The sequence below is a fragment of the Eleutherodactylus coqui genome, chromosome 10 (assembly GCF_035609145.1).
Source record: "Eleutherodactylus coqui strain aEleCoq1 chromosome 10, aEleCoq1.hap1, whole genome shotgun sequence".
Taxonomy (NCBI): Eukaryota; Metazoa; Chordata; class Amphibia; order Anura; family Eleutherodactylidae; genus Eleutherodactylus; species Eleutherodactylus coqui.
The window spans coordinates 39,677,023-39,689,180 of record NC_089846.1 but is presented as its reverse complement, the minus strand read 5'-3'; the positions used below and the strand labels follow the sequence as shown (position 1 = coordinate 39,689,180).

Sequence of the window (12,158 nt, the reverse complement as noted above, 5' to 3'; positions counted from 1 at the left end):
ACAATCACTGCCTGCATGACACTCCACTGACACTTCTCCTGGGTTACATGCTGCCCAACCGCCCCCCCTCCCCCCCACAGCGCACACCAAAGTGTCCCTGGGCAGCCTTCAGCTGCCCTCATGCCACACCACGCTCATGTCTATTTAGAATTGCGTCTGCCATGACGAGGGACCGCAGGCACACACTGCAGAGGTTGGCACGGCTAGGCAGCGACCCTCTTTAAAAGTGGCGGAGCGATAGCCCACAATGCTGTACAGAAGCAATGAGAAATAGAATCCTGTGCCACCGCCATCAGGAGCTGCACACGTGGGCATAGCAATGGGGAACCTATGTGCCACACACTATTCATTCTGTCAAGGTGTCTGCATGCCCCAGTCAGACCGGGCTTTTTAATTCATAGACACAGGCAGGTACAACTCCCTATTGTGAAGTCCCTGTCGACCCACAGCATGGGTGGCTCCCTGGAACCCACCGGCGGTACACAGAAATATCCCATTGCATTGCCCAACACAGCTGAGGTAGTAATGTCGTGCTTAATGCAGGTGGGCTTCGGCCCACACTGCATGCCCCAGTCTGACTGGGGTTCTTTATAAGTGTACAGATGTAGTAAAAACTCTGTGTGCACCTACAGCATGGGTGGGTGCCAGGAAGCCACCGGCGGTACATAGAAATATCCCATTGCATTGCCCAACACAGCTGAGGTAGTAATGTTGTGCTTAACCCTTTCCAATCCAATTTGTATATGGTTTTCCTAGGGGGCTTACTCTTTTTCTGCCGTTATACAACGGCGCTATATGCTGGCTAAAGCCAGTACTGCATGAGCTGACACGTAGGATAGGCTCCGACAGCAGAGAGGCTGGCAATATACAGTAAGAGAACCCCGACGGACGTCTACCAACAACGGAGCTGTACAGCCTTAAACCCTAATGTCTTCACAGGTCACACAGTGGACTGGAAAGGGTTAATGCAGGTGGGTTTCGGCCCACACTGCATGCCCCAGTCAGACTGGGTTTCTTTATAAGTGGAAACAGATGCATTTATAATTCCCTGTGGACCCACAGCATGGGTGGGTGCCAGGAAGCCACCGGCGGTACATAGAAATATCCCATTGCATTGCCCAACACAGCTGAGGTAGTAATGTCGTGCGTAATACAGGTGGGCTTCGGCCCACACTGCATGCCCCAGTCAGACTGGGGTTCTTTAGAAGTGTACAGATGTATTAAAAACTCCGTGTGCACCTACAGCATGGGTGGCTCCCTGGAACCCACCGGCGGTACATAAAAATATCCCATTGCATTGCCCAACACAGCTGAGGTAGTAATGTCGTGCTTAATGAAGGTGGGCTTCGGCCCACACTGCATGCCCCAGTCAGACTGGGGTTCTTTACAAGTGGACACATGTAGGTTAAACTCCCTGTGGACCCACTGCCTGGGTGGGTGCCAGGAAGCCACCGGCGGTACATAGAAATATCCCATTGCATTGCCCAACACAGCTGAGGTAGTAATGTCGTGCGTAATACAGGTGGGCTTCGGCCCACACTGCATGCCCCAGTCAGACGGGTTCTTTAGAAGTGTACAGATGTATTAAAAACTCAGTGTGCACCTACAGCATGGGTGGCTCCCTGGAACCCACCGGCGGTACATAAAAATATCCCATTGCATTGCCCAACACAGCTGAGGTAACGTCAGCTGTAATGCAGGTGGGCTAAAAATTAATTTGATTACACTGTAGGCGAGGGCCCACAAAAATTGCTGTATCAACAGTACTAATGTACATCCCAAAAATTGGCCATGGCCAGCCAAGAGGGCAGGTGAAACCCATTAATCGCTTTGGTTAATGTGGCTTAAGTGGTAACTAGGCCTGGAGGCAGCCCAGTGTAACGAAAAATTGGTTCAAGTTAAAGTTCCAATGCTTTTAAGCGCATTGAAATTTATAAAAATTGTTCAGAAAAATTATTTGAGTGAGCCTTGTGTCCCTAAGAAAAATTGCCCGTTCAGCGTGATTACGTGAGGTTTCAGGAGGAGGAGCAGGAGGAGGAGGAGGAATATTAGACACAGATTGATGAAGCAGAAATGTCCCCGTTTTGGATGGTGAGAGAGAACGTAGCTTCCATCCGCGGGTGCAGCCTACGTATTGCTTACGTATCGCTGCTGTCCGCTGGTGGAGAACAGAAGTCTGGGGAAATCCAGCCTTTGTTCATCTTGATGAGTGTTAGCCTGTCGGCACTGTCGGTTGACAAGCGGCTACGCTTATCTGTGATGATTCCCCCAGCCGCACTAAACACCCTCTCCGACAAGACGCTAGCCGCAGGACAAGCAAGCACCTCCAGGGCATACAGCGCGAGTTCAGGCCACGTGTCCAGCTTCGACACCCAGTAGTTGTAGGGGGCAGAGGCGTCACCAAGGATGGTCGTGCGATCCGCTACGTACTCCCTCACCATCCTTTTACAGTGCTCCCGCCGACTCAGCCGTGACTGGGGAGCGGTGACACAGTCTTGGTGGGGAGCCATAAAGCTGGCCAGGCCCTTAAAGACTGTTGCACTGCCTGGGATGTACATGCTGCTCGATCTACGCACATCCCCTGCTACCTTGCCCTCGGTACTGCGCCTTCTGCCACTAGCGCTGTCGGCTGGGAATTTTACCATCAGCTTGTCCGCAAGGGTCCTGTGGTATAGCAACACTCTCGAACCCCTTTCCTCTTCGGGAATCAGAGTGGGCAGGTTCTCCTTATACCGTGGATCGAGCAGTGTGTACACCCAGTAATCCGTCGTGGCCAGAATGCGTGCAACGCGAGGGTCACGAGAAAGGCATCCTAACATGAAGTCAGCCATGTGTGCCAGGGTACCTGTACGCAACACATGGCTGTCTTCACTAGGAAGATCACTTTCAGGATCCTCCTCCTCCTCCTCCTCCTCCTCAGGCCATACACGCTGAAAGGATGACAGGCAATCAGCCGGTGTACCGTCAGCAGCGGCCCAAGCTGTCTCTTCCCCCTCCTCCTCATCCTCCTCATGCTCCTCCTCCTCCTCCTGTACGCGCTGAGAAATAGACAGGAGGGTGCCCTGACTATCTAGCGGCATACTGTCTTCCCCCGCCCCCGTTTCCGAGCGCAAAGCAGCTGCCTTTATGGTTTGCAGGGAATTTCTCAAGATGCATAGCAGAGGAATGGTGACGCTAATGATTGTAGCATCGCCGCTCACCACCTGGGTAGACTCCTCAAAATTACCAAGGACATGGCAGATGTCTGCCAACCAGGCCCACTCTTCTGAAAGGAATTGAGGAGGCTGACTCCCACTGCGCCGCCCATGTTGGAGTTGGTATTCGACTATAGCTCTACGTTGTTCATAGAGCCTGGCCAACATGTGGAGCGTAGAGTTCCACCGTGTGGGCACGTCGCACAGCAGTCGGTGCACTGGCAGCTTAAAGTGATGTTGCAGGGTGCGCAGGGTGGCAGCGTCCGTGTGGGACTTGCGGAAATGTGCGCAGAGCCGGCGCGCCTTTACGAGCAGGTCTGACAAGCGTGGGTAGCTTTTCAGAAACCGCTGAACCACCAAATTAAAGACGTGGGCCAGGCATGGCACGTGCGTGAGGCTGCCGAGCTGCAGAGCCGCCACCAGGTTACGGCCGTTGTCACACACGACCATGCCCGGTTGGAGGCTCAGCGGCGCAAGCCAACGGTCGGTGTGCTCTGTCAGACCCTGCAGCAGTTCGTGGGCCGTGTGCCTCTTATCGCCTAAGCTGAGTAGTTTCAGCACGGCCTGCTGATGCTTGCCCACCGCTGTGCTGCCACACCGCGCGACACCGACTGCTGGCGACATGCTGCTGCTAACACATCTTGATTGCGAGACAGAGGAGGAGGAGGAGGAGGAAGAGGGTGCTTTAGTGGAGGAAGCATACACCTCCGCAGATACCAGCTCCGAGCTGGGGCCCGCAATTCTGGGGGTGGGTAGGACGTGAGCGGTCCCAGGCTCTGACTCTGTCCCAGCCTCCACTAAATTCACCCAATGTGCCGTCAGGGAGATGTAGTGGCCCTGCCCGCCTGTGCTTGTCCACGTGTCCGTAGTTAAGTGGACCGTGGCAGTAACCGCGTTGGTGAGGGCGCGTACAATGTTGCGGGAGACGTGGTCATGCAGGGCTGGGACGGCACATCGGGAAAAGTAGTGGCGACTGGGAACTGAGTAGCGCGGGGTCGCCGCCTCCATGATACTTTTGAAGGACTCCGTTTCCACAACCCTATACGGCAGCATCTCAAGGCTGATGAATTTTGCTATGCGGACGGTTAACGTTTGAGCGTGCGGGTGCGTGGCGGCGTACTTGCGCTTGCGCTCCAACAGTTGCGCTAGCGACGGCTGGACTGTGCGGTGCGAGACATTGGTGGATGGGGCCGAGGACAGCGGAGGTGAGGGTGTGGGTGCAGGCCATGAGACGGTCGTGCCTGTGTCCTGAGAGGGGGGTTGCATCTCAGTGGCAGGTTGGGGCACAGGGGGAGAGGCAGGGGTGCAAACCGGAGGCGCTGAACGGCCTTCGTCCCACCTTGCGGGGTGCTTGGCCATCATATGTCTGCGCATGGTGGTGGTGGTGAGGCTGTTGGTGTTGGCTCCCCGGCTGAGCTTTGCGCGACAAAGGTTGCACACCACAGTTCGTCGGTCGTCAGGCGTCTCTGTGAAAAACTGACAGACCTTAGAGCACCTCGGCCTCTGCAGGGTGGCATGGCGCGAGGGGGCGCTTTGGGAAACACTTGGTGGATTATTCGGTCTGGCTCTGCCTCTACCCCTGGCCACCGCACTGCCTCTTGCAACCTGCCCTGCTGATGCCCTTGACTCCCCCTCTGAAGACCTGTCCTCCTGAGTAAGCGTTGCACACCAGGTGGGGTCAGTCACCTCATCGTCCTGCTGCTCTTCCTCCGAATCCTCTGTGCGCTGCTCCCTCGGACTTACTGCCCTTACTACTACCTCACTGCAAGACAACTGTGTCTGATCGTCATCGTCCTCCTCACCCACAGAAAGTTGTTGAGACAGTTGGCGGAAGTCCCCAGCCTCATCCCCCGGACCCCGGGAACTTTCGAATGGTTGGGCATCAGTGACTATAAACTCCTCTGGTGGGAGAGGAACCGCTGCTGCCCAATCTGAGCAGGGGCCCGAGAACAGTTCCTGGGAGTGTTCCCGCTCCTGAGCAGGTGTCATTGTAGTGGAGTGAGGAGGCTGGGAGGAAGGAGGAGCAGCAGACAGAGGATTCGGATTTGCAGCAGTGGACGGCGCAGAACTGCGTGTTGACGATAGGTTGCTCGAAGCACTTTCTGCCATCCAGGACAGGACCTGCTGACACTGCTCATTTTCTAATAACCGTCTCCCGCGTGGACCCATTAATTGGGCGATGAATGTGGGGACGCCAGAAACGTGTCTCTCTCCTAATCGCGCAGCAGTCGGCTGCGACACACCGGGATCAGGAGCTCGGCCTGTGCCCACACCCTGACTTGGCCCTCCGCGTCCTCGGCCGCGTCCACGTCCTCTAGGCCTACCCCTACCCCTCAGCATGCTGTATTACCAGTGATTTGATTTCACAGGCAGGAAATAAATTGGCGCAAGACTGCAGGCCAAATATAATTTTTGCCCTTTTTGGAAAACGAAAGGCCCCACTGCCTCTAGTGAATGAATAATCTAAGTTTAATAACTGTGCTGTGTCCCTGCTAATGTGTCACAGAACGTGAGGGTAGCAGAGTTATTATAACTCTGGCAGAGCAGGTATTTTTTTCCCAATTAAGGAAAGCAAATGGCGAAGCCAGCAGTAAAGCGTAGCTGGGTGCGTCTGATTTAGCAATGTTGTTCACGCAGCTCACACGTGTCCACCGCCCTTAGGACGGACAGAGGCTGGACAAATAGATTTGTTTTCAGTTTTTTTCCACCAAAAGGCAGCACTGCGTATATTCTATGAACATGAGAAGTTTAATAACTGTGCTGTGTCCCTGCTTATGTGTCACAGAACGTGAGGGTAGCAGAGTTATTATAACTCTGGCAGAGCAGGTATTTTTTCCCCAATTAAGGAAAGCAAATGGCGAAGCCAGCAGTAAAGCGTAGCTGGGTGCGTCTGATTTAGCAATGTTGTTCACGCAGCTCACACGTGTCCACAGCCCTTAGGACGGACAGAGGCTGGACAAATAGATTTGTTTTCAGTTTTTTTCCACCAAAAGGCAGCACTGCGTATATTCTATGAACATGAGAAGTTTAATAACTGTGCTGTTTTCCTGCTAATGTGTCACAGAACGTGAGGGTAGCAGAGTTATTAACTGTGGCAGAGCAGGTATTTTTTTTCCCAATTAGGGAAAGCAAATGGCGAAGCCAGGAGTAAAACGTAGCTGGGTGCGTATGATTTTTACAGGTTGCAGACGCAGCCGACACGTGTCCACCGGCGTTAGGACGGACAGAGGCAGGACAAATAGAATTATTTTCCGTTTTTTTGCACCAAAAGGCAGCACTGCGTATATTCTATGAACATGAGAAGTTTAATAACTGTGCTGTTTTCCTGCTAATGTGTCACAGAACGTGAGGGTAGCAGAGTTATTAACTGTGGCAGAGCAGGTATTTTTTTTCCCAATTAGGGAAAGCAAATGGCGAAGCCAGGAGTAAAACGTAGCTGGGTGCGTATGATTTTTACAGGTTGCAGACGCAGCCGACACGTGTCCACCGGCGTTAGGACGGACAGAGGCAGGACAAATAGAATTATTTTCCGTTTTTTTGCACCAAAAGGCAGCACTGCGTATATTCTATGAACATGAGAAGTTTAATAACTGTGCTGTTTTCCTGCTAATGTGTCACAGAACGTGAGGGTAGCAGAGTTATTAACTGTGGCAGAGCAGGTATTTTTTTTCCCAATTAAGGAAAGCAAATGACGAAGCCAGGAGTAAAACGTAGCTGGGTGCGTATGATTTTTACAGGTTGCAGACGCAGCCGACACGTGTCCACCGGCGTTAGGATGGACAGAGGCAGGACAAATAGAATTATTTTCCGTTTTTTTGCACCAAAAGGCAGCACTGCGTATATTCTATGAACATGAGAAGTTTAATAACTGTGCTGTTTTCCTGCTAATGTGTCACAGAACGTGAGGGTAGCAGAGTTATTAACTGTGGCAGAGCAGGTATTTTTTTTCCCAATTAAGGAAAGCAAATGGCGAAGCCAGGAGTAAAACGTAGCTGGGTGCGTATGATTTTTACAGGTTGCACACGCAGCCGACACGTGTCCACCGGCGTTAGGACGGACAGAGGCTGGACAAATAGAATTATTTTCACTTGTTTTACAAGCAAAAGGCAGCACTGCGTATATTCAATGAATAATAACTGTGTTGTGGCCCTGCCTATACAATTCTTTCCCTGCAGTATCAATGGAGGGTGGAATGCTCTGCAGAGGCGATTTTGAGAAGCCAAAAAAAAATGCAGCACAGCTAACAGCAGCCAGCACAGTACTGCACACGGATAAATATGGCCCTAGAAAGGACCGTTGAGGTTCTTGAAGGCTACACTCACTCCTAACACTCTCCCTGCCTATGCAGCACTTCTGTCCCTAATGCCAGGTGCAACGCTCTGCAGAGCCGATTTTGAGAAAAAAACAAATGGCACTGCTAACAGCAGCCAACACACAGCTATCAGTGGCCCTAATAAGGACCTTTGGGGGGTCTTGAAGCCTACACTAACTACCAATTCTTTCCCTACAGCAGCTCCGGTACAAACAGCACTGTCCCTCATCTAACTCACCAGGCATCTGAGCCGAACCGCGGGAGGGGCCGACTTTTATGTTCGGGTGACACCTGATCTTCCCAGCCACTCACAGCAGGGGGGTGGTATAGGGCTTGAACGTCACAGGGGGAAGTTGTAATGCCTTCCCTGTCTTTCAATTGGCCAAAAAAAGCGCGCTAACGTCTCAGGGAAGGAAGTGAAAGTAACCAGAACACCGCATGGTGTTCGTTACGAATAACGAACATCCCGAACACCCTAATATTCGCACGAATATCAAGCTCGGAAGAACACGTTCGCTCATCTCTACTAATTAGTGAAAATGGGTTGTTAATCCCAGAACCGATCTTCTGCTTCATTGGGTTTTACCTTCCTCAGGATCAACATGTAATAAATTAGGCTTACCTAGATGGATTTATGCCTATTTTAAATTTACAATCTGTGTTACTATATAGTCCCATTTTTTTTTTGCCTTGATCTTTAGAGAATCATGGGGGATCCTGTGCCCCCATATTAATAGAGTGACTCAAGCATGTGTGCTGTCGCTCCATTTATCATTATGAGACTACAGAAGAAAAGTCAACTAGAGTGATTGGCTATCTTCTCTCCCATAGAGATCAATGAGTGGAAGTACATATGCTTGGCGGCTGTTCTATTCATATGGGAAGACACGGGACCTCTGTTCTCATGATCAGTGGGAATCCCAGCAGTCAAAGCCCACCAATCGGAAAGACAATGCATTGCGAAGGAAGTGTGAGTTACCATACAGCAGAACTGCTGCAAAATTTCAACTGTGGAATGTAAGCCGAAATGCCACAGCAATGTACAAACCCCAATCACTTAGGGCTCTTTCACTTGAGCATATGCGTTTTAGCGTTCTTTCGACCACGCCATAAAACTACATGAATGGCCGTTTTTCCGCGATCACAGCGAGTGTTTTTTCACCCATTCACACGACCGTGAGCGACATTTTTAGCGAAAAAATACTCTGCAACCCGGAAAACCCTGATTCTGCAAAAATCCTTAGGATGCCTTCCAATGTCTATATAGAGGCACCTGTAAGCTTTTAGCAGCATTGGACGCTGCTAAAGTGCTTCCCCCTCCCTTTTTTCCCAGCTCCCATAGAAGTTTATGGGAGCCGCTGCCGTATATCGGGCAAAAGATCTTTTACCAGTATCTGCGGATTTGCTCCATGATGTATGATATTACCCTAATGCTCCAAAACAACCACTCATACAAGAAGTCATTTTCACCCATCTACAAGGTTTCAGCCTGTTACCTTTTCCTGGTTATTGGATGTATGTTAATATGTGAGATAACTCTATACTGCAGAGTCATGATACAATACATTGTGGGCTGCAATAGTCTACAGATCCTTAGCGTTTTGTGTTTCCTATTCCATTCTTGGTGTTATTTTAATGATCGTATGATAAAGCAGAGTACCACTGGTAATACTTATTACTTTTATACTTTATTATACATTTCAACAATATACAGACATAAAAGATGAACAATACCCGTAATAATGGTTCCCACCCTTCCCTCCCAACCCACAAGTGGGAAAAAATACAATTAATTTCTTAAGTTAACTATACATTTATACAATATGTTTCCGCAGGATCAACAGACGAAAGCTCTCTCTCTCTCCCTCTCCCCCCCCCCCCCCCACTCCCCTCTGCAACCCCCCGCTCACCCACAGCGCCCCCGAGTACTTTTCACCCGAGTAGTGAAGTACTCGAAAATCGCGGTGCTCGATTGCGAAATCGGCCTTACCGAGTACGTTCGCTCATCTCTCCTAGTCACTAGTTCAGTGTCGTGTTGGTGGCCACATGTACACAGGATGATTATCATCACGTGAATTCGCTCTTTCTAGAGATAATTGGGATGATAATCACCCCGTGTAAAAGTACCTTTATACTCACCTCTTCCCGTTCCCTGCTGTGTCTAGCACTGCTGCTATGGGTCTCACCTCTTATATAATGTTAACATGTTGCAGCAGCCTGTGTACAGGACATCACAGGCTGCAGCAGCCCATCACAGAGAACAGTGCTCAAAAACATAATGTCAGAGGGGGAGACAAGGAGCAGCCAGGAGCCGGGAGAGGCGAGTACTACTTGGTTTGTTATTTTTAGAGCCTGTTGAGATAATATTTGAAGTTGGACAACTCTTTTAAGTTCCCCCAGCTCTTTGTATAGACAATCTTCTAGGACTATTAGTCTAGTAACAATTTTTTCTCAGAATGTGATTGAAAGTACATTATTGGACAACCACAGCTGAGCAATTGATATTCTTGCCTTTTTAATATACTCAACAACCCCTTGACTTAGAAGGTTGTCTACAATATAGAGTCTGAAATAAGGACCAACATCGAGATTATTAATCTGATTAATCTTTGCAAGAACCTCATTCCAGTACTTAACTAATTTAGGGCATCTTTCTTTTGGATGAATCGCTCATCGTGCAGTTTAAACAGCCACCGTTCAGTAGTGAACGGCCGCTGTGTTATCCCAATGGAGGGGGGCGGGGGAGCAAGAGGAGAGAAATCTCCTGCACTACCCCACCCCCCTGCTGGCCGCTCCATGACCCAGCCAGCTCTGCTAGCTCCTCTGCAGGAGCACGGGAGCGCGGAGACACAGGGACGAGTGTCGGGCATCGTTTGCCCGACACTCGTCTTGTGTAAATGGGCCTTAAGCTTTATTTTGTTTTCACTTATCTGAGCATAGAGGGGATAAAAGTCTGATATTTCCTAGATATTTTCATCCTGAAGTAGTAAAAGGTTTTACCAAGCTACTTTACTTGCAAATCTGACCTCTCTAAATTCAGGTCATCTTGAAGTAGCGTCAGCACTGATTTGGACCAATTAATTTTTTTGAGATGCTGTTCTGAAAGAATTGATTAAATCAAGGACTACCATAAGAGATTTTTTTGGAATAATATAGAGTAGGACAACATCTGCATATAAGGAAACTTTAGCCATATACAGTTATGTCCTACATTGGAACGCCCTTATTCTCTTCTCCTCTCTCATCAAAATAGCCAAAGGCCTAATTGCTAATGTGTAAAGCACTGTTGGACGCAGAAGTGCTGGACAACCATCCCACAGACTACTGTTTGACTATTACTCCTGTTTTTGAATGGAGTGCAGCAGGCTGGAGATCATTCCGGCCAACCCGCCTCCATTCACAGTGAATTGCCAGTCCCCCAGCTTCGATCCTGCCAGTGGGCCCAACCTCCACTCAGGAGTCCTTTCAAATCAAAAAAGGAGAGAGGACAAAGAGCAACCCTGCCTAGTACCTCTAGACATTCAGTCAGGCCATCATTTAGTCTTCTACTCGCACTTGGATCAAAATCAAGTATTTTTACCCATGTGATAAACCCTTCTGGGAAGCCAAACATAACATGACTTCCCATAAGAAGTTCCATTTGATGCTGTCGATCACCACTGGTAACACTTAATCCTGAATTCCAGTATATTAATCTCACCTTCAGCTTCTCTTGGGCTCCAATGACCAGATGGGTTACAGGGCACTGGAGAAGATGCATTTGAACCATACTGAACCAAGATCCTGTTCTCCACACACAAGTCACACGCTGATCCCAAATCTCTAACAAAGTAAGAAAACAAATAACCATCACACAAATTACATAACACAAAAAGTTATTGGCAGATTAGATACCACAGTCTTACTAATGACCCATAATAACATAAATATCAAGTGGGTTACAATGATGTAGATGATAAACATGTAGGCGTATGCACTTATGTATCACTATCTCCCAGTAGGTGGCACCAAGTTATTGCACTCTACAACCAGTAGCTGGCTGGCAGATATAGCATGCGTAAACTGCTATAGTAAATAAGGATTGGAACCGTTGTGAACTGCTCTTACACAATGCACTGATGTAATCAGCTCCTGTATTCTGCTGAGGGTGCCAGGAGGGCCAATATGAGGATTCGGAATATCATACTGTTGCTCCCCTCTATTTCTTTAACTCAAAATAGTATGGGTTAATATATTAAATAGCAGCTTCATCCTAATTTTTGAACTAAGGAGGCACAAGACAGGTAACTTATGTCCATGATTCCGCTCTAGCATTTAGGCTAGGTCAACATGGAGATATCTGCAATGATGCAACCTATTGATCCAATCCCATTGTTTCCACCGCACTGTATTTTACTTGTTCACAGCATTCATACTGCGTAAGCCAGTGAACAGAAAATATAAAAAAGTGTCCTGAGTTGTTAATACTTTTAATGGTTAACTGAACAGATGACGACAACTATCAATTATTCAGGACTAATTAGGTCTCTTCGTCAGGCATGTTTTAACACAATATCTGGAGTCACAGATATTGTTCAGCTTCACATCACTGTCCGATTAACCTCACTATTCTTTTGTTTGTGTGTGTGTGTGTGTATATATATATATATATA

General features: G+C 48.9%; 1 protein-coding gene across 1 annotated transcript in view; it reads right to left on the bottom strand.

Annotated features, from left to right (window-relative positions):
• PAPPA (pappalysin 1) overlaps positions 1 to 12,158 on the bottom strand; it is a 326,123-nt gene that overhangs the window by 163,168 nt on the left and 150,797 nt on the right. The window contains exon 6 of the mRNA XM_066580837.1: positions 11,207 to 11,328. Within this exon, the coding sequence (XP_066436934.1) occupies positions 11,207 to 11,328 (122 nt within the window). The remainder of the gene's footprint in view (positions 1 to 11,206; positions 11,329 to 12,158) is intronic.